The sequence below is a fragment of the Arachis hypogaea genome, chromosome 13, assembly GCF_003086295.3.
Source record: "Arachis hypogaea cultivar Tifrunner chromosome 13, arahy.Tifrunner.gnm2.J5K5, whole genome shotgun sequence".
NCBI classification, from domain to species: Eukaryota; Viridiplantae; Streptophyta; class Magnoliopsida; order Fabales; family Fabaceae; genus Arachis; species Arachis hypogaea.
Genome location: NC_092048.1, coordinates 1,815,614 through 1,839,913, shown reverse-complemented (window position 1 = coordinate 1,839,913; position 24,300 = coordinate 1,815,614). Strand labels below are relative to the sequence as shown.

The 24,300-nt window shown below is 32.6% G+C and overlaps 3 protein-coding genes across 3 annotated transcripts; 1 reads left to right on the top strand and 2 right to left on the bottom strand.

Annotated features, from left to right (window-relative positions):
- The first annotated feature begins 1,511 nt into the window (after positions 1-1,511).
- On the top strand, positions 1,512-2,884 carry LOC112736331 (uncharacterized). Its single transcript, XM_025785729.3, has 2 exons — positions 1,512-1,904; positions 1,976-2,884. The coding sequence occupies exons 1-2, from the start codon at positions 1,854-1,856 to the stop codon at positions 2,438-2,440; spliced, it is 516 nt and encodes a 171-aa protein (XP_025641514.1). The 5' UTR covers positions 1,512-1,853; the 3' UTR covers positions 2,441-2,884.
- On the bottom strand, positions 2,781-7,868 carry LOC112736141 (uncharacterized). Its single transcript, XM_072213353.1, has 3 exons — positions 5,702-7,868; positions 3,648-5,587; positions 2,781-3,302 (listed from the first exon to the last, which is right to left on the bottom strand). Exons 1-3 carry the CDS (start codon positions 7,866-7,868, stop codon positions 2,781-2,783), a joined length of 4,629 nt encoding a protein of 1,542 aa, XP_072069454.1.
- Positions 7,869-11,964: 4,096 nt separating this feature from the next.
- Positions 11,965-22,504, bottom strand: LOC112736329 (protein SIEVE ELEMENT OCCLUSION B). Its single transcript, XM_025785728.3, has 9 exons — positions 22,158-22,504; positions 20,716-20,814; positions 17,547-17,998; positions 16,439-16,548; positions 16,209-16,351; positions 15,099-15,578; positions 13,948-14,180; positions 13,521-13,590; positions 11,965-12,700 (listed from the first exon to the last, which is right to left on the bottom strand). The coding sequence occupies exons 1-9, from the start codon at positions 22,362-22,364 to the stop codon at positions 12,386-12,388; spliced, it is 2,109 nt and encodes a 702-aa protein (XP_025641513.1). The 5' UTR covers positions 22,365-22,504; the 3' UTR covers positions 11,965-12,385.
- Between the last annotated feature and the right edge of the window lie 1,796 nt (positions 22,505-24,300).

Here is a 24,300-nt window from a genome sequence, read left to right as displayed (position 1 = left end):
GCACTCCGACGCTCAAGTAAGTGGGAGAATAATTAATGAATAAAGAGTAAATAACTAGAAGTGAATGTGGAACCTGCCCCTTTCTGAATCAAGGGGTAAGATTTATAGGCTCCTCGAGTTTGCTGGTGAGCTCCTGTTAGTTCCGATATTCCTGGTCAAGTGCCGTTATGGATATCTTGTGAAGAGACGTGATTGAGTGGCGTATTCTGTTTCGGAGATAATTTATAAAGTTTGTTTGTTCAGTTCTGCTCGGTTCCGATTTTTAAGGTCAGTCTGCCACTGAACCTCCATGCCGATTATGGTGTGGTACGCATCATAGCCCCCCAGGTCGGCTAGCGTTCCGTATAGGTCGGTAGGCGAGCTTTTTGTTTTTCATACGTGGCTAGGTTTTGTTTTGAGAAAATTTGAAAAGGGTTTAACTTGTCTCTTCGCGAATCGTGTCATCTTTTATTGTCCATTATTGCCGTTTCGGTTTCCACGTTTGTTAGTGGGCATGAATTAATTTACCCACTTTGTTAGTGGGCTTGCAATAATAGTTATTTTCATTGTTTTGGAAATTACGCTGTGTTGCTCCTAGTCTTCAAGTCTGCGCTATGTCTTCGAAAGGTAAACGTTTTCTGACTCTTCTTTGACTGTTCGTTTCTGCATACTCTGTCATGGCGGGAGAGAAATTGAAAGAAAAATTGAAGGCTATTGAGGATAGGGAAGACGACCCATATCACTGGGTCCAAGATGATGTGAAGACACGTTCATCTTCCTTCATCAGCGTTGAATCCCTTTCTGATTTGAGGGGCATAGATTTCGTGAGGGGGGGTTCTGGCGTCGTTGTCGAGTTTCAGCCCTGTTCTAGTAGTGATAGGGTTTGTGAGAGGAGGGGTGACTGGGAGTATTTTTATATGTATACTCCATGCATGGTTGAACTTGGAGTGAAGTTTCCCTTTTCTTCTTTTGAGTGTGACGTCCTTACTCAGCTAAACTGTGCTCCGTCACAGTTGCACCCAAATTCTTGGGCGTTCCTTCGCGCATTTCAATGTCTGATGGAATTCCTCTCCTTCCCTTGTTCGCTGTCTTTATTCTTTTCCTTTTTTCAGGCAAAGGGGGTTCGTAAGGGGTTGTGGGTTTGTTTCAGTAGCTTTCCGGGTCGGTCTGTATTCCTTCTTTATAAGTCCTCTTTCAAGAACTTCAAATCTCTTTTTGTGAAAGTCCGCTCGGCCGAGTCTGAGTACCCTTTCTATTTGGATGGTGAGTTGAGCGAGAAATTTCCTCTCTACTGGTGTTCTGAACCGACTCAGATCCTCGAGGCTTCTGAGAGGAGTGAGGAAGAGGAGTTTGTGATGAACTTTATTGTGGAGAGTGTTGCTGCTGGGGAATGCTTGTCCATCCCTGAAATTTTGCGTTTATATGATTTGGGTGATAATGAGGGTCTTAGGGCTTACATAGGTAATGTTTTTTGGTGTTTTGTTATTAAGTATTGGACATTTGCCGAGTTTGTCTGACATTTGGTGGTTTTTTTAGGTGGCCGAGTTCCCTTGTTGGACCCGAACAAGCTGCAATCTTTCTTGAGTAAGAAAAAGGAGAAAGGGATTGGGAGTGCTGGTGATCGGAAGGATGTGGGCGAGCAGGCTTTCTCGTCTGTTGCGCATCCTGCGTCTTCATTTAAAAGGAAGAGAGACGATACTTCCTTAGAGGTTATTTCCGAAGGTGATCGTGAGGTTGTAGGTGGTGGCGGAGTTGCCTTTGATCGGCAGAAAAAGCTTCATGGCTTCATTGCTGGTTCTAGCTCGCACTCCCTTTGGAACGAACAGTTTAATTTCGCGGAGCTTTCTGATAGGGCCTCGCAGTATCCTGGGGACATGCTTATGACGCGCCGAGCTGGAATGGAAGCGCTCGGTAAATTTGTTCAGGTATGTTTTGTTTTGTGTTTCTTGTTTTTTTCAACCTTTTGTATTGTTCTCATGCTACGGGTGCTCGGTAGGTGGTTGCTTCTCGCTTACTCTGCGTTGGTCGGACTGTTGAGTGCGTTGGTGCTGATCAGCAAGAAGCTGTGAACAAGGTCTCTTCCATGGAGAAGTCATATACAGCTCGGATTGCTGATTTGGAGAAGGTTGTAAAGGAAAAGGAAGATGTTGCTACCAGTGCTGTGGCTAAAGCGAAAGAAGCTGAGGATGAGGTGGTTCGTTTAAGAGATCAAATCCGTTTGTTGCAAGCTGAAGTTATGGAGCACGACGTGGCCAAAGGTCGGCTTACTTCCCGTGTGCATGAGCTAGAGGAGGCTGGGATGGAGATGTTCTCTTATGGTTTTGATCGTGCTGTGAGTCAGATTGCCTTGTTAGCCCCTAATTTTGATTGTGATAAGCTCGATATTACAAAGATAGTTGTAGGTGGAAAGTTAGTTGTGGATGGTACTGTGGAGGAGCACGATGAGAATGCTCCTTCTTAGTTTGTTTGTATTTGTGGCTTTTGTTTTGACTGTCTGAGCTCTAGACTGTTAATTTTTTGGACTTTGTATGGTATTTGGCCGATGTTAGGCCGGTTTGACTATTAGGTGGTGGTATTTGGCCGACGTTTCAGGCCAGTTTGATAATATAATATATTTATAGTAAGTGTTTTTGCTTTGTTATATTTTGTCATTGTCAGGCTTTATTTGAAAAGAATTTATCGCTTTTATTTGGATTCGGGGGGCGTCCGGCCTCATTAAAACCCTCCTTAGGCAAAACCCTTTCGTTGGGAAAAAAGCTCTAAGGGGGAAAAAGAGTACCTTCATTCGCATTTTGTACAAACTATGACATATACATTTTGAGTGATGAGATGTTCCAGTTTCCTGGGATGGCATTGCCTTGTAATGTTTGGAGTTGATATGCCCCCTTGCCGAGTACTTGGGTAACACGGAAGGGGCCTTCCCAATTTGCGGCGAGTTTGCCATGAGCTGGAGGTCTTCTGGCTTCCTCTGTTCGCCTGAGCACAAGGTCACCTTTGTTGAATATCCTCGGAATCACCTTCCTGTTGTATTTTCTTTCCATTATTCTTTTCTGGGCCCTTTGTTTGATAGCGGCGATTTCCCTGTCCTCTTCGGCTAGGTCAAGCTCGGCGCTCCTGGCCCTTTGATTTTGTTGTTCGTCGTACAACTCGGCTCTTAACGTTGGTAATCCGACCTCAATGGGGATCAGTGCTTCTGAGCCATAGACCAACTTGAAGGGTGTTTCGCCTGTAGTGTTATGTATTGTGGTGTTGTAACTCCACAGTACTTCGGGAATGAGCTCGGCCCATTCTCCCTTTGCGTTGTCGAGCTTCTTCTTTATTGCCTGCAACACAACTCGGTTAGCAGCTTCGGCTTGCCCATTAGTTTGTGGGTGTTCTACCGAGCTAAAACGATGTTGAATATTGAAATTTTTTAGAAATAAACCGAGCTTATTGTCTGTGAATTGTCTACCATTGTCTGATATTATTTCTTTTGGTATCCCAAAGCGGCATATTATATTTCTCCAAATAAAAGATCGTACCTTTTCAGCTGTTATCTTTGCTAAAGGTTGCGCTTCTATCCATTTTGAGAAGTAGTCTATGGATACCAAAAGAAATTTTACCTGTCCTGGTGCTGTTGGGAAGGGGCCGAGGATGTCAAGCCCCCATCTGTAGAAAGGCCAGCTTACCTCCATGCTGTGCAGTACTTCGGCTGGCTTGGTTGAGATCGCCTCATGTTTCTGGCATTTGTCGCATGTTTTGACCTTAGCTATGCAATCTCTCTTTATGGTCGGCCAATAATATCCTGTTCGGATTATTTTTGCGGCGAGAGCTCGTCCTCCTATGTGGTTCCCACATACTCCTTCATGGACTTCATTCATTACTTCTTTGGCCTGGTTTTGGTCGAGGCATCTTAATAGTGGTTGTGAGAAACCTCGTCTGTATAGTTCTCCTGATATTTTTGTGTAGAAGCTTGCCTTACGTTTGAACTGTTGAGGATGGAGCTCGTCTCTGGGTAATGTACCTGTACATATGTATTCAAGAAAAGGTTTCCTCCAATCGTGGAGGTGGTTAATGTTTTCAATACATAATAATTCAATGCTCGGTTTTGTGAGTGTGTGCTGTGATAATGTTGATGTTTGTGTGTCCGCTCTGGTGGCGGCGAGTTTAGATAGTATATCTGCCCTGACGTTTTGCTCTCTATGCACATGTAATATGGTGAACGAACTGAAATTTGAAATTAGATCCTTTGCTATGAGCCAGTATTGTTCTAGCAAGGGATCTTTTACCTGGAATTCTCCTCGGATTTGTTGGACCACCAGGAGGGAATCGCAATGTGCCGTTAAGTTCGTTGCTTTGTGGCTTAGGGCGAGCTTTAATCCCGCTATGAGGGCTTCATATTCGGCCTGATTGTTGCTTGCCGAGAAGTGAAATTGGAGGGCTTGCTCGGCTACCACCTTATTTCCCTCCTTTAATATCATTCCGGCCCCGCTTCCTTCTCGACTTGATGCCCCATCTACGTGCAATTCCCATGTTTCAATGTGATCGTGTGGGGTCATCTCTGTGATGAAGTCGGTGAGAACTTGTGCCTTGAGGGCCGGCCTTGTTTGAAACTGAATGTCGAACTCTGAGAGTTCAATTGACCATTTGGTCAACCGTCCTGCCAGTTCTGGTTTTGTTAATATTTGTCTCAGTGGATGATTCGTCCTTACTATTATTGTGTGGCTTTGGAAGTAGTGCCTGAGTCTCCTTGCTGTTGTTATCAGTGCAAGGGCGAGTTGTTCTATCTTCGGATATCGTTGCTCGGTTGGTTGCATGACTCTGCTGACGAAGTATACTGGCTGTTGCGTTTTTCCTGTTTCGAGAATAAGGGCCGAGCTTATAGCATAGTTTGAAACAGATAAGTATAAATATAAAGGGTCACCGATTTCTGGTCTTTGTAGCACGGGTGGTGTTGCTAAGATCGCTTTGAGCTCGGAAAATGCTTTCTCGCCTTCCTCTGTCCAATGAAATTTTTTGTTCTTTGATATCGTTTGGAAGAGGTGATATGCTCGGCTTGATGCAGCGGGGAGGAATCGAGATAGTGCAGCTACCCTTCCTGCAAGTTGCTGTACCTCTTTTATCGTTTTAGGGCTTTCCATGTTGAGTATTGCTGAGCATTTTTCAGGGTTCGCCTCGATTCCTCGGGATGTGAGCATGAATCCGAGAAACTTTCCCCCCTTTACTCCGAAGGCGCATTTCTCGGGGTTCAGTCTCATATTGTAATTTCGTAGTTGGCCAAATATTTCCTTGAGGTCTTCACAGTGCGATTTTTCTCTCTTGGTTTTCGCGACCATGTCGTCCACATATATCTCCATGTTGCGTCCTATTTGGTGATGGAAGACTTTGTCCATCAAGCGTTGATAGGTCGCACCTGCATTCTTCAAGCCAAATGGCATTACACGATAACAAAAGTTTCCATGTTCGGTAATGAATGCTGTTTTGCTTTGATCTTCAGGATGCATTAGTATTTGATTATACCCCGAGTATGCATCCATGAAGCTCAAGCTTTCGAAACCTGAAGCGTTGTCTACAAGTTTATCAATGCATGGTAAAGGGTAGGCGTCTTTAGGACATGCTTTGTTCAAATCTGTAAAATCGACGCACATGCGCCATTTACCTGAGTTTTTTCTTACCATTACCACATTCGAGAGCCATGTGGTGAAGCGGATTTCTCTGATGAAGTCGGCTTGTAGGAGTTTACTGGTCTCTTCCAGGGCCGCCTTTGATTTCTCTGCTCCTAGGTTTCTTTTCTTCTGGGCTAAGGGTCGGCTCGAAGGATTGGTGGCGAGTTTGTGACAGATGATCTCCGGACTTATGCCCGGCATATCTGCTGGGGTCCAGGCGAATAAGTCTGCGTTGGCCCTTAGCAGCTTTACGAGATCCGACCTTTCTTGCCCTTGTAGTGCTTGACCTATGTATGTTACTTGCTCTGGTTTGGACGTTAGTTGAATTTTTTGGAGTTCGTCAGTTGGTTGTGGTCTCTCTTGTGTGTCTCCTCTGGGGTCGAGTTCGGCTAGGGAAAGGACTTCCTCTCTGGTTTGTACTGCTTTGATCTCATGTTGTCTTCCGCTGTTATCCGATCTTTTTAAGCAAGAGTTATAACACTGCCGAGCTTGTTGGCGGTCTGAGTGGATCGTTGCTATTTTTCCGTCCTGTGCCTGAAACTTAACACATAGGTGGAAAGTTGATATTACTGCTCTGAACATGTTCAGAGCAGGTCTCCCGAGGATAATGTTATAAGGACTATTGCAATCGACAATCAGGTATTGTATATCAAGTGTTCGGAATGACGCGTTTTCACCTATTGTCGTTTTAAGCCATATATAACCTTTTATGGGTACCCTTTCTCCGGAGAATCCTACCAGTTCTCCGGAGGAGGGTTGTATGAGTTTTTCAGATAAGTTCATTTTTAAAAATGTAGAATGAAAAAGTACGTCTGCGCTGCTACCTGGGTCCAAAAGGACCTTTCTTACCAGTAGGTCGCCTGTCTGGATAGAAATTACGACCGGGTCGTCCAGGTGTGGGGCGGCCGAGGACATATCCGCTTTATTGAAGGTGATCTCTAAATCTGGTGCGTCGCTCTTGTTTGGAGGTGAGGCTCCTTCTATGGCTAGCATGGCTCGGTAACTTCGTTTCCTGGCCGATGTTGTTTCGCCGCCTCCAGCGAATCCCCCGGAGATGCAGTTTATGACTGCCTTGGGCAGGTTGTTGTTCGGCCACTTTTCCTTGTTTACTGAAGTCGGTTGCCTTTCCTCCCTGCCCCGGTCGTCTTCCTTATGCTTCCTCGCTTCAATGTATTTGTCCAATAGGCCTTGCCGTGCAAGCCTTTCCAAAAGGTCTTTGGCTATTATGCATTCGTCGGTGGTGTGTCCGTATTTTTGATGGAAAGCACAATGTTTGGTTTTGTCTACGAACCTCTGGTCTTGGTAACTGCCTGCTCTTATTGGGGGTTTTATAATCTTGGCATTGAGTATTTCCTTGATTATCTTTTCCCTTCTTGTGTTGAATCTGGTGTAATTGTCAAACTTCGGAGTGAGCTTGAACGTTTTGCCGACCTCCTTGTTGTGGGTCGATCTCATTGATCGTTCCTCCTCCCTTATGGGTTTCCTTTCCGTTTTGTTGGCCTCGCGTAGTTCTTCAATTTTCATTTGTCCGGCTGCCCTTTCCCTGAACTCCTCCAGTGTCTTCGGTTTGGTGATGGCGATTGTTTCTCTGAATTTGCCAGGTCGGAGGCCGGCCTTAAGCGCATGGAGATGGACAGCCGGATCTAGGTCGGGTATTTCCATGGTCGCCTCTGCAAACCTGGTCAGGTAATCTTTTAGGCTCTCCTGTGGACCTTGGCGGATCGTGCCGAGGTAATCTGATCCGTGGACGTAAATTCTCGCTGCGGCGAAGTAATCAATGAAGGACTTCGCCAGTTCTTCAAATGATGAGATTGAACCTGCAGGTAGTTTTGAGAACCAAAGCAAAGCTGCTCCGTCAAGATATGTCGGGAATGCTCTGCAAAGCACAGGTTCATTGTTAGGACCGTTAAAAAACATCATAGATTGAAATTTCTTAATGTGAGCCCGGGGGTCACCAATCCCCTTATACGGCTCAAGTGAGGAGGGGAGTGTGAAATGTTTTGGCATTTGAAAATTTGTGATTTCTTCGGAAAAAGGGTTGTCCAAGGTCAGTCTCTCTTTCGGTGGGTCAGCGATCAGCAGGTCAGGCGCGCCCTGGGAAGATCTTTTGGAGCTTCCCTCGCCTATCTGGTTGGCGTTATTTCGTGCTGATAGTTCGGCTAGTCTTTTGACTTCCGCTTGAAGTTCCGCCATTTGGGCCATGAGTTCGGCCTGTGTGAATTGAGGAACTCCATTGTCAGCCATGACTGGGACCCGTGCTATCCTGCGAAGAAAAACTCAAGAGGTAGAAATATAATAGGGAATCGTGGGGTTAGTGTTATCGGGCCCCACGGTGGGCGCCAAATGTTCCGTCTGTGATGACCGAGGTTGATGATCTCCGGCCGAGCACTTGGATGCGTGGCTAGATTATATGTTGTCCTCGAGCAACGACGTGAGTTTAACCTCGGCCTTCTGAAACACGGCAGCGGGAGCACCTGCACAAAGCACTCCGACGCTCAAGTAAGTGGGAGAATAATTAATGAATAAAGAGTAAATAACTAGAAGTGAATGTGGAACCTGCCCCTTTCTGAATCAAGGGGTAAGATTTATAGGCTTCTCGAGTTTGCTGGTGAGCTCCTGTTAGTTCCGATATTCCTGGTCAAGTGCCGTTATGGATATCTTGTGAAGAGACGTGATTGAGTGGCGTATTCTGTTTCGGAGATAATTTATAAAGTTTGTTTGTTCAGTTCTGCTCGGTTCCGATTTTTAAGGTCAGTCTGCCACTGAACCTCCATGCCGATTATGGTGTGGTACGCATCAAGTAGTATTCATTTGGTGTGTAGTAGCCTCCATTTTTGGGACTTTCACATTAACATTATTAATTAAAGTGTAGAGCGTAAACCAAACAATATCCACAATATGTTGGGATGTTGTTGGTAGTTTCATCTCAAGGGACATTCTAAAATGAACCTTTTACTTGTGTTATAGTACTAAACACTATTAGCTATTTTTGGAACTCCCTATAATATAATCAAAGCATCACAAACCTAGAATTTTGTAAGAGTGTATATTCAAATAGTTTTTTAAAAAATTTTATGTAGGATATTTTTGCTTTTTAAAAAAATTTTGTTCATACTCTATCTCAATATTATGGCCTAAGTCTAAATAAATCAAAAAGCCCAATTTAAAGATTGGCCTTCGTTACCCACCGACCTCCTCAGAAGAGGTCAGATTCGACACGGACTCCTTCCCAAAGAAGTCGGGTTCGACGGATATTTGGCAGATAACACTTATTCAAATAAGTAACTGTCCCTGAAATCTCTCAATCCATTTTCAGGAGTCATATCTCAACTACTCTAAAATAAAGTGATGGTTATCCACCTTGAAAAGTGGAACTACTCCAACAGTGATTATTGAATCGCCACTATATATATCCTAACACTTTTCAGGTATCTCTAAGTTCCTCTAAGTTCCATCAATACTCTCTAAACCTACTTAATCCCTTGTTGACTTAGGCATCGAAGTGTCTTTACAGGTACCACCCTCCATTCTTTTACATACACAAATCGGATAGCGGCTCCCAGATGCGAATCAAGTCGGAGACTACCTCCTTTTGACGCTTGGGCCAATCCTTTAAACTCAATCTACCTATCTCAAGTTACCTACGTAACAAATTTATTACATTAAAATTTTTTAGGGAAAGATTTATATATCTTAGTTTTGTAAAATTTAAAAATTTTAACGTATAAATTTCGTTTGTGTCCTTTGGTATGTCTGTAACCAGTAACCACCGATAAAAAAAAAAGTGTTATCATAGAAAAAAAATGTCTAATTTCTATACATACTATTTTATGAAAAAAATATTAAAAAAAAAGTACATAATAATAAGACTTGATTAGATATTAATTAATATGAATGGAGTTATGACGGCTATTAAAAATTACCATAAAAAAAAACTCATTACACTTAAATTTTAAGAATTTCTAGAATAACTAAAATTTTTTTAATGATTTAAACCGCCACAAATTAAAAAAAGAAACGCACAAATAAGAAAAAGTACATTCGTCAATAAAGTTAAAGTAAAACTTAATTAGGCTGCATTTATATAGCATAATTTTATTAATTTCATAAAAAAAAACCTTCTTTATTGATAACAAAAAAGGGTGTAAATTACACAATGAGTTGACTCATTCTCTATGAAGTCTTAACACGGCAAAGACCCTACAAATTGAGAAATATATACACAATGATGTTCCTATATTTATGTAAATAGTTTATATATATTTTTTATTTTTTTATAGTAAATTACACTAGAAGTGTTTAAACACTAACCGATATTACTATATTTGACATAACTTTCGTTAATCTATCATATATTCTTATAATAATTTTATTGTTATATTTTATAAAAAAATATATAAAAATCACACAACTTAAATTTTATAAAAAAAAATAGTGTATCTTTTTAGAATTATGTTACTTGGATACTAAAATTAATTATCAAAATCAACCGTCAGTATAAAATATATATTAAAATATAAATATATATTAAAAATAAATTAAACTATATATATATATTTATATACAAATATATTAGTAGCTGATTTTAGTGTATGAATAATATTTTTGATATTTTTATATACTTTCATATTCTATGTTTGTTCTTGTTACTTACAATGAAACTTCCTTACCCCTTTTTATAAGCTTATAAAGTCTTGTGGATAATAAAACCATAACGTTTTTAATGGTTTTGGGTCAAGTCAACCCATGAAGTCAACAAGTCATTGCTATTGCTAGCTGGTGGGTCAATCAATAATGTGTCATTTTCCCATTCATGAATCATGTTTCCTCTCATTATTATTGGACTAATTTTTATTTTTATTTTTATTTTGCGTGTTAATGATGCTTTTAGAAAGGAGAAAAACACACATTTTGTCATTTTTTGCATATTGGGTGAATAATATCTCCTTTAAAAAAATATGTAGCTTCCATTTATATTTGATGGAGAAAATTCACAAAATTAGAAATTAGGTGTACATCTCTCTTTTATTAGGAATTATATATGCTGTATTTTAGAGAAATATAACCAGGTATATATTGAAGGATATTTATTCTAAATTTTATATCTTGTATAATTTTTGTTAATTAGGTTAAATTGTGATTTTTTTAAGGTAAATAAAATTATTTAATCTACAAATGTGTTTATATATACTATTGAATAGCATGACAAGCATGATTATCCATAAAGTAGAGATGTGCTTTCATTGTTTATTTATTTATTTATTTATTTTTAAATTATTAATGAGATTCCAACGATCTTTATTATTATTCTTTCATTGTTTATTTATTATTTATAATTTTTTAACGCAATTTTATAATTTCTCTTTCTCAAATTTAGCAATTTGTAATATATACATATATGAGATTCTGGGTATATATAAAAATGTAGGGAAGTATTTATAGTTATTGAATTAATTTAAATAATTAAGATTAAATATACTTAATAAATGATATATAATAAATAATGTACTTATGATATTGAATTCATTCTAAAAATTAGTTAACAAATTATTAACATATTATTATTATTAAATATGTCTAACTTTCAATTATATTTTTTTATAATTATAATTGATGGAATTTTTTAAAAAGTATTATATTTAATAGATAATTTTTAAAACATATATTTGATAAACGAAAACGAAAGATAGTGATGGAATTTAATTGTTGGATCAATAGATGTGCACAAAGTCGTTGCTTTATTTAATTTTTTTATCTCTATGGAATATATGGAATATATATAACACACAAAATATTTTAAAATGATCGAATTGAATTGGTCACAACTCACAAGAATGTCTTGCACGGGCTGATTTGATCAATCGGATAAATCCATTCATTCATGTTTTTCGTGGACAAAAATAAATGAGAAATTTGTTTCTTATGACCATCGTGATAAATATTAAAATTTAATTATGTTCACTAATATAATAGTATGTAAATTCTAAACTCCAATAATAATAATAATAATAATAATAATAATAATAATAATAATTTTGTTCACTCTTGATTCTCGTTCATTTTATTCTCATTGGTTCAATCATGTATATTTTTTTATATTTTTATTTTTCTGTAAAGCATATTTGTCTTTAAAGTGAATTGAAGTAGGTATTATTTATTGTTTAGATTACTTAATTGACAAGTTATAATATAACCATCATATATATTTTATTACTCAAAATAAACATATACTTTTATTTTATTAGTTCAAAGACAAATCTATTATTTTTTTTCAAAAATAAAAATAAAAATATTGATATAAAGGTAAAGCCAAAGAGATCCAAATAATAAAGAAATAAAATAAAAATAAAAATAAGGTATTCATAACACATATCATGACTGTTAATCATTATTACAACACTAAAGTTTTACATTACAAATGCTCTTTAATTCCTAGCAAGGACTAAAAGAGCTAGCTAGTATAGCACAAACACCATATCTTATAATGACTATATATATCCCATAAAATCAACACTAAAAATAAATTATTTCTGTCTCATACATCAAACTGACACAACATAATACAAAGTATTTAAAAGTGCCTTTGGTTTGTATTTTTATTTTTTGTTTTTTGTATTTTCTATTTTTATAATTTTATGAAAAAAAATTATGAAAACAAAAAAAAATAATTTTATTGTTTTCATTATTTTTTTTTTCACAAAATTTTAAAAACAGAAAATATTAAAAATAAAAATACAAACCAAACACATCTGTTATTATTACTACTCGACGCAACAACGATACATAAAGTACTTCTCCATTTGGCGGCCGCATTCGGCGCAAACGACCTTCTGAGGTATGCCGCCGGTGCTACCGGGGAGTATGAGGCGGTTGCAGTGGTGAGGGGTGTGAAGCTGATCAAGATAATCCTTGAGAGCTTGGACCAAACCAAGCTTATCAATGTTCTCCTTCCATTTATCAAATTCCAACAAGCTTGTTAGGGCAGTGTCACCTTTGGCTCTAGCCATTTCTGATGCACCCCTACAAAATATAGCCCAACCTTGATCGCTACCATCAAAGCTAAGCACAGTCATCACCTGTCATATTTTATAAAAAAATAAAAAAAGAATTATAAAAATAGAATGTTCAAGAGTTACTATATGAAAAATTTTAGGTGGCCAACACTTTTTTTATATGGTATGAGTGAATACCCTATCCGATTTCTGATAATTATTTCGAAAGGATAACGAGGCCTTTAAAAAAAAAAATATCCAATTTGGTCCTTGATCTTTTTTCTTTGGGACTTATTAGTCCCTGTACCAAAAAAAATAACATTGATTTTTTTTTGCACAGGGACCTCGTTGTCCTTTCGAGATAATTGTCAGGAGTCGGATTGGATTTTTTTTTTCAAAGATCTCGTTGTCTTTCGAAGTAATTGTCAAAAACTGTTTTGAGTTTTTCTCTAACATTTTTGAAATAGAAAAACTAGTAAAGCAAATAAGAAAAAGAAAATGTTTAGTCCTTTGATATAATTTCTTAGATATAATTAAATTAAAATAGGTTGATGATAAACCTATTTTGATCTAGACAAAAAAATACACACAAGTTAATTTGATCTCTAAAATGACTTAATACGAGTCAAATTAACGTATTGATAAATTATTGTTCACCAGAAATCGAAAATATAATATACAACAAATTTTATCTCGTAGTTATTTTTAGTGATCACACATCATTAAAAAGGTAAAATAATAAAAAAATTAACTTGATTTGTGCTAGTATTTTAATTTTTAAAAATAAATTGAGTTATTAATTTTAATTTAAATGATTAAATTAATTTATATGCGATTTTTCAGAAACTATTTTTTAGCATTAACCAATTTAACCTAATTAATTTTTTTGGTAACATATCATCACCTCACTCATGATTTCATCATTCTCCACTGTTCTTCCATGCTGTAACTTTGAGTAAAGCATGCTCTCCAACCTGTGTGAAACAAATTCAAATATAAGTATTAAATAAAAAAATTAATGATTAATTCAATAAAGAGAAAAGGATAAATAGGTCCTGACCTTTTGTTTCGCGGACATTTTTGTTCCTAATCATTGAAAAATACTTTTAAGTTCCTAACCTTCACAAAACTTAGACGGATCAGTCCCTCCGTCCAAATGCCTCTATCAGGGACTGATCCGTCCAAGTTTTGTGAATGAAGTTCAGAGACTTAAAAGTATTTTTTAATGGTCAAAGACGAAAATATCCGTAGGACAAAAGGTCAATGATCTATTTGTCATTTTCTCTTAAATAAATTTGAAAAGTGTTTATGAATCATATATAGCAACAAACCTTGCCCAAAAGAACCAAATTGAAGTCACATTAGGCCAATAGTAGCTGAACTTCCTTGTGGCAAATGTGTTGATCATTTTCTGCATCCTCTCCTTGGCATTGCTCTTCCCCACATAAACCATCTCTAGCTCGAATCCGCCGGCTTTCGCAACGCTAAGTGCGGCCGTCGTGAATTTTGAAATCCATTCAAGGTCTTCACCTCCATACAGGCATATGAATTTGCCTTCAGTCATCTGTAGCAATATCAACAAGCGAAATTTTGAGTATCAAGTATCATCATAAAACTTAGAACAAAAAAATATAGCTACGGGTTTTTTTTTTTTTTTTTTGTCAAATTGAATGATATATCACACAACAATAATGTAACCATATATTATTTGCACATCAAAAATAAAAAATCAGTTACTAAATCAGTTATAATATAAAAAAAATTGAAATGTAAAATACGCATTAAAAATGTATTAAATAATATATGTATTTAAATACAAATATAATTAGTGTTAAATTGAACGATACATCACACAACAATATAACTATGTCATGTATACACAAAAAATTAATTACTAAATCAATCATAATATAAAAAAGATATTAAAATACACGTTAGAAATATATTAAATAACATATATATGTATTTAAACACAAATATATAGTAAGTAATTTAGTGACTAATTTTTATATATATAGAATTTTGATTACCCGATACAAGATGACCAAAAAATGACAGTAGAAATTGGTTTAATTACGCTGTTAGTCTCTATAGTTTTGCAAAATTTTCAATTAGATCCCTATACTTTTTTTCCTTTTAATTGGGTCCCTGCACCATTTTTTTTTCAATTAGGTCCCTCTTAGTAGTAATCGGCTTAATTTTATAGGGACCCAACTAAAAAAAAATTGGTACAGGGACCTAAATAAAAGGAAAAAAAAAATGTATGGACCCAATTAAAAAAAATGGTGCAATGACTCAATTAAAAAGAAAAAAAAGTATAGGAACCTAATTGAAAATTTCGTGAAACTATAGGAACCAACATAGTAATTAAACGGTAGAAATTTAGTGACAATTTTCAAACCGTCGTTAAATAATATTTACCAATTCCAAGATAATAATAATAATAATAATAATAATAATAATAATAATAATAAGTATTTACCCATTCCAAGACACTAGGGTCAATGCCATCAACAAGAAGCTCAAGACTCCAAATCTCTTGCTTCCACATAGACTCTTCTTTCTCTCTTGTGAAAGGGAAAGCCAAGTTACCCCAAATCCAAATCATATGAATTGCATTTGGTGAAGACAACCTCCCTTGTGGATCAAGTGCAACAACAATGGCTTTCTTTGTAAAGTTCCAAACTTCTTTTATGTACTTTATAACTGATGGCTCAATTATGAATGGGTCTCTAACACTATACCATGCCATCATTGATTGCAAGTACTCAAACTTTTGATTGGCTGCTTCATTCCATGAAGATTTCTCCACAACTGGGATCCACACCATTTCATAGTGTCCTTCACCTCTTGCTTTTGCATCTTTGTATAAGTTGTCAAGAACCATTATCTCTTCTTGTGATAGGTCAAGATCTGATATTAGAAGTAGCACATGCTTCCTCCTTAGGATTTCAAGACTAGTCTGGAATTTCAATAAGTCAAATTTTACTTTTAGCGACGGATTCAGAAAATTTTACATAATTTTTATTTTAACGTGAAAGTAAATGTAATATAATAATGAGCGAGAATAGTCACAAAAAAAAATGAGCGAGAATAAAATATGTATAAATATATATAAAATTTAATTTTAATATATATAATAATAATATAAATTAAAATATTTTACGTAATCATTTAATTATATCCGTTTTGGATGTTCATATACGTTATTAATATAAAAGTTGTTATTTTTGTTAATATGGTATTTAAGTGGTAAAATCGTTTGACTTAGTAAAAATTTTATAGAATCGATTAACTCATTTAAAATTATAATGTCAAAAAATTTTAAGAGTTAAATCAAAATTCTAAATACTAACCCATGAAATTAAATAGTGAATAATAACAAAATGAAAATGTTTAGTTAAAAAAAATGACAAAAAATAGTTAAAATTTGTTTTATTTAATATTAATTAACTATTATAATAATTAATAAATATTAAATAAGATAAATTTTAACCATTTATTTTGTTTCTCTAGTATTACTGTAACAAAAGAAGGGCTGGTTGTAACTTGCAAGTTTAATTACTAGATTATATAATTAATGTATACATACCTTTGTTTTGGTAGTTCCATCAATGAGTGGAGGAAAATCATCCTTGGCATATATCAATGCTCTGAGGATTTTCATGTTGTCTATGTGGACTGTCTCAAATAAACGGACCAGATTGTGGAAGGCCTCTATTTGCATCCTTTCCTCTGCACAAATTAAATTAAATTTCTTAATATCTTCATTAATTAATCAGTAATTATATATTTAATTTGGTTATAATTATATATATATACCTATGGCTCGATAGCATTGATCCAATTGATTATTGAGGTGCTCATATATACTAGCCATTTTGTGAGCAAGGCTAGATAATTCCCATGCCTCTGTGGCTGATGACATCGACCTGTAAAATATTATACACATAAATAATTTGATTTGTATTTTCATTTTTTAAATAAAATATAATAAAAAAAGTAAAAATAATAAAATATATATAATGGAATTGATATTAATTTGATTTTTAAATTAAATTCGTCGTTTGAAATACATATAAAATGAGAATTAATTTGATTTGTAAATCCATATGAGATTTATATTATAATTAAGATAAAATAACTAATTGTAATAAGATGGTATTTTTACACTTTAAATATTGATATAAAAGAGAGTGATTTTCAATAATTCAAATTAAATTAATTATCATTATATTACAATCCAAACATAAATATTGATTTGTAGATTAATTTAGTTCACATTTTACATGATTAATTCCAAACACAATATATATAGTTAATTTCTAATTCAATCATTTCATTTTAAATCAAATCAAATAAAATTAAATTTATTTAAAATTTATTTTATTCTAAACATATCGCAGATGATTTAACATATTAACAAGAGAATACGAACGAAAAAATGAAAAATTATTTTACACATTATTTTTAAAATGACGAAAATGTGCTCTGAACACATATCAAATATTCAATCAGTAATCAAATTAAAAGGAATAATAATAATAATAATAATAATAATAATAATAATAATAATAATAATAATAATAATAATAAGGTTTAATTACTCTGCTGATCCCTATAATTTCGCAAAATTTTTAATTAGGTTTCTATACTTTTTTTTTCTTTTAATTGAGTCCTTGCACTAATTTTTTTTTAATTGGGTCCCTACACTTTTTTTTCCTTTTATTTAGGTCCATGTACCAATTTTTTTTTTTAGTTAGATCCCTATAAAATTAAGCTAATTACTACTAAGAGAGACTTAATTGAAAACAAACTTGGTGCAGGAACCCAATTAAAAAGAAAAAAGTATAGGGACCTAATTGAAAATTTCACGAAACTATAAAGACCATCAGAGTAATTAAACCTAATAATAATGATATATACTTACTCATTTCTCATGCCAATGAAACCAGAAATCTGAGAGGAACAAGCAACAATGCTTCTAATAACCCAATAAGAAGCAATTGGAATATAAGCACTTGCAAGAGACATAGGAGGAGAGTCTTGAGAAATATATTGAGATGGAAGCTCCTTAAACTTAACAATGCACATTGTAACATCCAATGAAGCCTTCACAAGCTTGTTCACAGCATCAAATTGTGGCATCAATGAAGATGAATTCTCAACTATGTCTGGGAGTTGTTTAAGAAGTGCCACTGATTTGGCAAGTGTGTTCTCTTTTGTGCTCATCTCAGCCACTAGCCAGAACTCTCCAAACACCACTGAGAATGATGCTAGGGTTAGAACCACCTTTCCATGCCATGCATAACTTGATAGGTAGTTTAGGAGCACCATTGTTGATCCATGTGCATCTCCGCTTCCCGAGCACTTGCACGATAGCTACAGTAACCAAACAGCAGACGAATTCAGAAAATTTTTGTAACGGTAACAAAATTAATATTAAAATTGCATTGGTTTGGTCATAATATAAGGTCTATAGTAAAAAGAAATATATCAAAATTTAGTGGGGTTATGTGGCGCTATATATAGATTTTGAAAATTTAGTAAAAAATAAAATAAAAAGTATTTTAAATATTTTAAAAATATTGATATTTTGATAATTTTAACTGTTAATCTCAATTATATATATTATAATAAAGATCAATGAAACACTAATATTCAAGGGACACTTGAAAAACCTTCCTAAAAAATGTAATACTTTAATTTAAAGTAAAGTATATTTTGTATTCTTAAAATATGTCAAAAATTTTAAAAATATCTCAGAGTTTTATTTTGTTTTAATTTTGTTCCAAAAATTTTTTATTTGTATCAAATATACTTTCGACAGATAAATTTTTACAAAATTTAAGACTAATCTAACAATAATGCATGAAAATTATACTTGATTTGCTTGTATTGAAAGTTGTTCTTATGAAATTATTGATGAATTAGTCTTAAATTTTTTAAATAATTAGCCGTCGTCAGAGATATATTTAATGTAAATTGAAAAATTTTGAGACAAAATTAAAATAAAATAAAATTTATGAATATTTTTAAAATTTTTACTAAATTTTAGAAATAAAAAATATACTTTGATACAGTAACGAGTTTAAAGTAGTATAGATCCATGCATGATAGATCATGAATTGTTGTATAGTAAGTTTGCTAGGTTCTTTAATTTAATTTGTTGAAGAACTTTCAATATATATATAGATATGAATAATGAACATGGTAATTAATTAATTAATGATATAATGATGCTCAAGAATCAACTAGGCAGAAAAAATAAATAAAATAATCTAAAGAGTTCAGAAAGACAAAACACAAGGCTGTTAGCTATAAATTAAATAGTTAAATACTTGGAGATAGGAGCACAAAAAGTAAATAAAGCTAAGATAAAGTGTTTTTAATTATCTTTCTCATTATTTATTTATTTATGTGTAAGCTAAGATAAAAAAGACTGCCACCATCCAGCATCAAAGTTAAGTATATTCTATTTCAGAAAGCAAAGGAACAATAAATGGCGGTAACTATCACAAAAGTTAACAAAATTTTTTACATGAAAAAATGTTACCTCGCACGATAGCTACAGTAACCAAACAGCGACGAATTCAGAAAATTTTTATAATAAAAAAAAAATTAATATTAAAATTACATCGTTTTGGTCATACTATAAGACCTATAGTAAAAAGAAAAATTTTATGATCAACGTATAAAATTAGATTTTGAAAACTTAGTATAAAAAATAGAAAATTTTTAAATATTTAAAAAATATTGATGTTTTGATAATTTTAACTATTGATTTTAATTATATATATTATAATAAAGATTAATAACTAAAATTGTCGAAACACTAATATTTATGGGACACTTGAAAAACTTTCCTAAAAATATGTATGTCGTACTTTTAATTTAGGGTAAAGTATATTGTGTATCCTTAAAGAAGTTTGTCAAAAATTTTAAAAATATTTCTCAATTTTATTTTGTTTTAATTTTGTCTTAAAAGTTTTCGATTTGCATCAAATATACTCCCGACAACTAAATTTTCAAAAATTTAAGACCAGTCTAACAATAATGCATGAAAATTATACTTAATTTGCTTGTGTTAAGGGTTATTATGAAATTATTATTGAATTAGTCTTAAATTTTTTGAAAAATTAACCATAAAAATTTTTTAGGACAAAATTAAAACAAAATAAAATTTAAAGATATTTTTAAAATTTTTACCAAACTTTAAAAATAAAAAGTATACTTTACCAAAGTATACTTTACCATTGATATTGATACAGTACCGAGTTTAAAGTAGTATATATCCATGCATGATAGATCATGAATTGTTGTATAGTAAGTTTGCTAGGTTCTTTAATTTAATTTGTTGAAGAACTTTCAATATATATATAGGAATAATGAACATGGTAATTAATTAATGATATAATCATGCTCAAGAATCACACTTTTTTATTTTTAATATTGGAATGGTAATAGTGTTTTTTTGAAATGTGGATTGTTGGAGTGTTATTATTAAATATTGAACTATTTAATTAGAGAAGTAAAAATCGGACCGTTCAATTTGTTAAAAATACAGAAATTGGACTGTCCGATTTGTGAGAGGTACACAAATTGGACCGTCTAATTTGTGTTAAAAAGAATTAAAAAATTTGAGGTTTGTGTATTCCAAATTTTTTTAATCTTTTAAACACAAATCGGACAGTCCGATTTGTATATCTCCTACCATTTTAAAAAATACCAAAAACTACCATATTAAAATATATCACTCATACCACTTCCATATTTAAATTTTTTAGCCGAAGAATCAACTAGGCAGACAAAATAAATAAAATATTCTAAAGAGTTTAGAAAGACAAAACACAAGGCTGTTAGCTATAAATTAAATAGTTAAACACTTGGAGATAGGAGCACAAAAAGTAAATAAAGCTAAGATAAAGTGTTTTTAATTATCTTTCTCATTATTTATTTATTTATATGTAAGCTAAGATAAAAAAGAGTGCCACCATCCAGCATCAAAGCTAAGTATATTCTATTTCAGAAAGCAAAGGAACAATAAATGGCGGTAACCATCACAAAAGTTAACAAAATTCTTTACATGAAAATGTTACCTCGCACGAGATTTTGTGTATGACAAAAGCCAGCGAGTCAAGCATGTCAAATTCAGCCAATGCAGCAGCAGCTTCCAATTTCTCGTTCTCACTTTTTTCCTGAAAAATATTATTGTATTGTAATACATAATTTATTCTTAACAAGTTAAACATAGCAAAATTAGTCTATTAATATAAAATCTAGCACATATAATTAAGGGTAAAATATACTTTTTGTCACTGAAGTTTGGCAAAAATTTTAAAAATACCTCTAAGTTTTATTTTATTTCAATTTTGTTCAAAAAATTTTCGATTTGCATCAAATATACCCTCGACGGCTAAATTTTCAAAGAATTTAAGACCAATTTAACAATAATGCATAAAAATTATGCTTGATTTGTTTGTATTGAGAGTTGTTCTTATGAAATTATTGTTGAATTAGTCTTATATTTTTTGAAAAATTAGCCGTTAGGGATATATTTGATGCAAATCGAAAACTATTGGAACAAAATTAAAATAAAATAAAACTTAAGGTATTTTTAAAACTTTTATCAAACTTAAGGAACAAAAAATATACTTTACCCTATAATTAATTAAGAGCTTGATTTTGATATACTCATAGTATAACTCAGTCATTTGATCTAATCAAATTCACGCATTTAAATGATTTTCTAAATTAGTTTATTAAAATAAAATCTAGCACGTATAATTAATAGTTTAATTCTAATATACTGACAGGATAACACAATCATTCGATCTAATTAAATTCACACATTTAGATGATTTTTTAAATAATATAAAAATTAATTAATTTTAATGGTAATGCACGATTAAATGTTTATTTCCTTTTCATATGTATGTGAAAATTAAATTTTATAATTAATTAGGTATACACAAATAGCTTTTGTACGTATATTTAAATTTTTTTTTTTTTTGAAAAATTTAATATGACAAAAGAAGATACATGTATAAATAGGCTAAAATTTTTTATTATGAAAAATAAATGTGTGCAATTCAATTCTGTTGGTGTGTGCATGTGTTTTATTTTGATATGGAAATCAGTAATCGGACCTACCGATTACTTTGTAACTTGATTTTTAAAATGTGGAAATCAGACTCTTCGATTTGTTTGTTATGATTTCTTTTTTTTAAAAAAATTATAAATAAGAGGGTCCGACTTTTTGTTCTTTATAAATCGGAGGGTCCGATTTCCACATTTTAAATTAAAAAGTTCCACATTTGAGAATAACACCCTTATTATCCATAATCCTAAAAAACACAATTTTCACCCTAATATCAAAAATAATTTGCGGCATAAATAATGATATTTCTAAGTTTTTTGTTTTGTTTTGTTATGTTAGATGGTAAAAGGTGGTTGGGCAAAATTAATTAGTATATACACCTTATAACATTTGTTTTAACAAAATTAATTAAAAGATGAATGAAATAAAAATGTGTCTTACATGATGACCCTCAATGCTACGAGCAATGAGTTGAATTAAGACTTGATCAACAATTTGAATGATCGGTTTCACATCAACTTCACGGCCATCAGGCTGATGAGTTGCCTGAATTTGCTTCATCATGGCGCTATCGTCGGCCGCCGCGAACAACCGCCGCTTTTCCTTCCTCTGTTGCATCTTATTAGAACCACCGTGGGTGCTGGCCATAATTATTCAACACAACAACAATGTATGTATTATGTGTTACTCTCTCTTTTTTGAATACGTGCAATTAAATTGTGACACAAACTAGGGTTTATATAATGTAAGGCAATAGAATAAAGCATGTTATTGAACAAGTACCTTGCTTGTTGAAGTGTATAAAACTAAAGCTAAAGTTATATATGATGGAACCCTATTTATTTAGGATATGGATACACATGGCTTAGTTAGCTTTGGTGGTCCCATTCATCTAATTTACTTCATATAAAGTGAGAAACTTTTTTTTGTTATAGTCTTTGGTGAATCTTAGCATAAACATTGGAGTAAGTTAGCCAAGACATAATTAATAAAGAGAAATAAACTTTTTACATAATCATATAAATATGGATAATTACCTTAGCATAAACAGTGAAAAAGTGAAAAAAATGTGACATCAGATAGATTATGTCATCACTATATATACTATTCTACTAGACTTGCTTTATTTGTGGCTATTTTTTTTATATTTATTAAATATATGTGTAATACATTGTTATTGGAAGATTATGCATTTTTTTTATATGGTGTTTTTTTTTGTATTATTCAAATCGGATGGTCCGATTTGTTAAAAAAAAATTAAAATACAATTCGGAGGGTCTGATTTGTTTAAAGAAAAAAATAAGGTAAAAATCGGACGGTCCGATTTTAACATTAAACATTTTTTTATTTTCGAAAACATATATTGGACCGTCCGATTAGTTTTTTTTTTTAAATCAAAACGGACCCTCCGATTAGGTTTTTTATATTTTTATATTTTTTTTAAACTCAAAACGGACCCTCTGAATTCTATTAAAACACTACTGTACACTACATTCAGAGAAAGTATTTCTCTTTTTCATAATGTTGCATCACCCCACCCTCTCTTCCATATTAAAAATAAAAAGCGTTTATTTGTATTGTTTGAGATATTAATTATTATATATTAAATTATTAATATATAATATGAGCATCTTTAAATTTTTTTTTCACATAAGTGAAAGTGATTAATTAATAAGTATTCCCTCATCGTTTCATCCCTTTTTTTTTCTTTTTTTTTTTTTGTTATTTATGTATTTGATTTTTTTAAAACTATTTTCTTAGTAGCAAAAGTGTCGTCACCTTAATTTTGATATGAATTTTAGTCACAGTTAAAACCGTAGCTAAAATTCGCTTCTATTGTAGTATTTATATTATTTTTTAGTGCATTTTAAAGTAACATTTTTTTAGAAATAGTCTAACTTATTATTTTTATTTTGTCACTATATTTACTATTCATAAGTGGAAGGTATATACAAATATGTAAAATAAAAAAATATGCATAACACAACTCTTTTATCATTCTCTTCAGGATTGATTTTGGTATCCCTTTGGTAATTTCAAAAAAACAAAAAAAACATTTATCTAATAATGGAAGAAGAGATAGAATACATGTTTTGAATTGTAGTACATTATTTCATGTGGTCTTCAACATAAAAGTACTACACATCATTATTTTTTTTTTGTGAAATCAGTTGAATCACGAATCGTTGATTAGTTCAAAATATATAATATATTTATTTTTATATAAGGTCTAGGTCTAATATTTTGTTTGATTTCTAATTAAGTACTTTTTTTAGAGTAATTATGAATAAAATTCTCTTTTTTGTAAAGAAAAAGCAGCCAACCATATTATGCTAGCTAGTAGCTTGTAGCTAGCTAGATATTTAATTTAATTTAAGTTTAGTTTAGTTTAGTTTTTTTTTTCCATGTAGTATCACTTATCATCAAGATTCTAAAAATTAAATTGGTGATCGATTAAGTAGAATTATAAGTTTAGAGGTTTAATCGAAGTTTATTAACTGATGTTGAATCGATATAATAAAATAATATATTTATATATAAAATATAATTTTTTTAAAGAATTATATTTTTTTATTTTAAATTA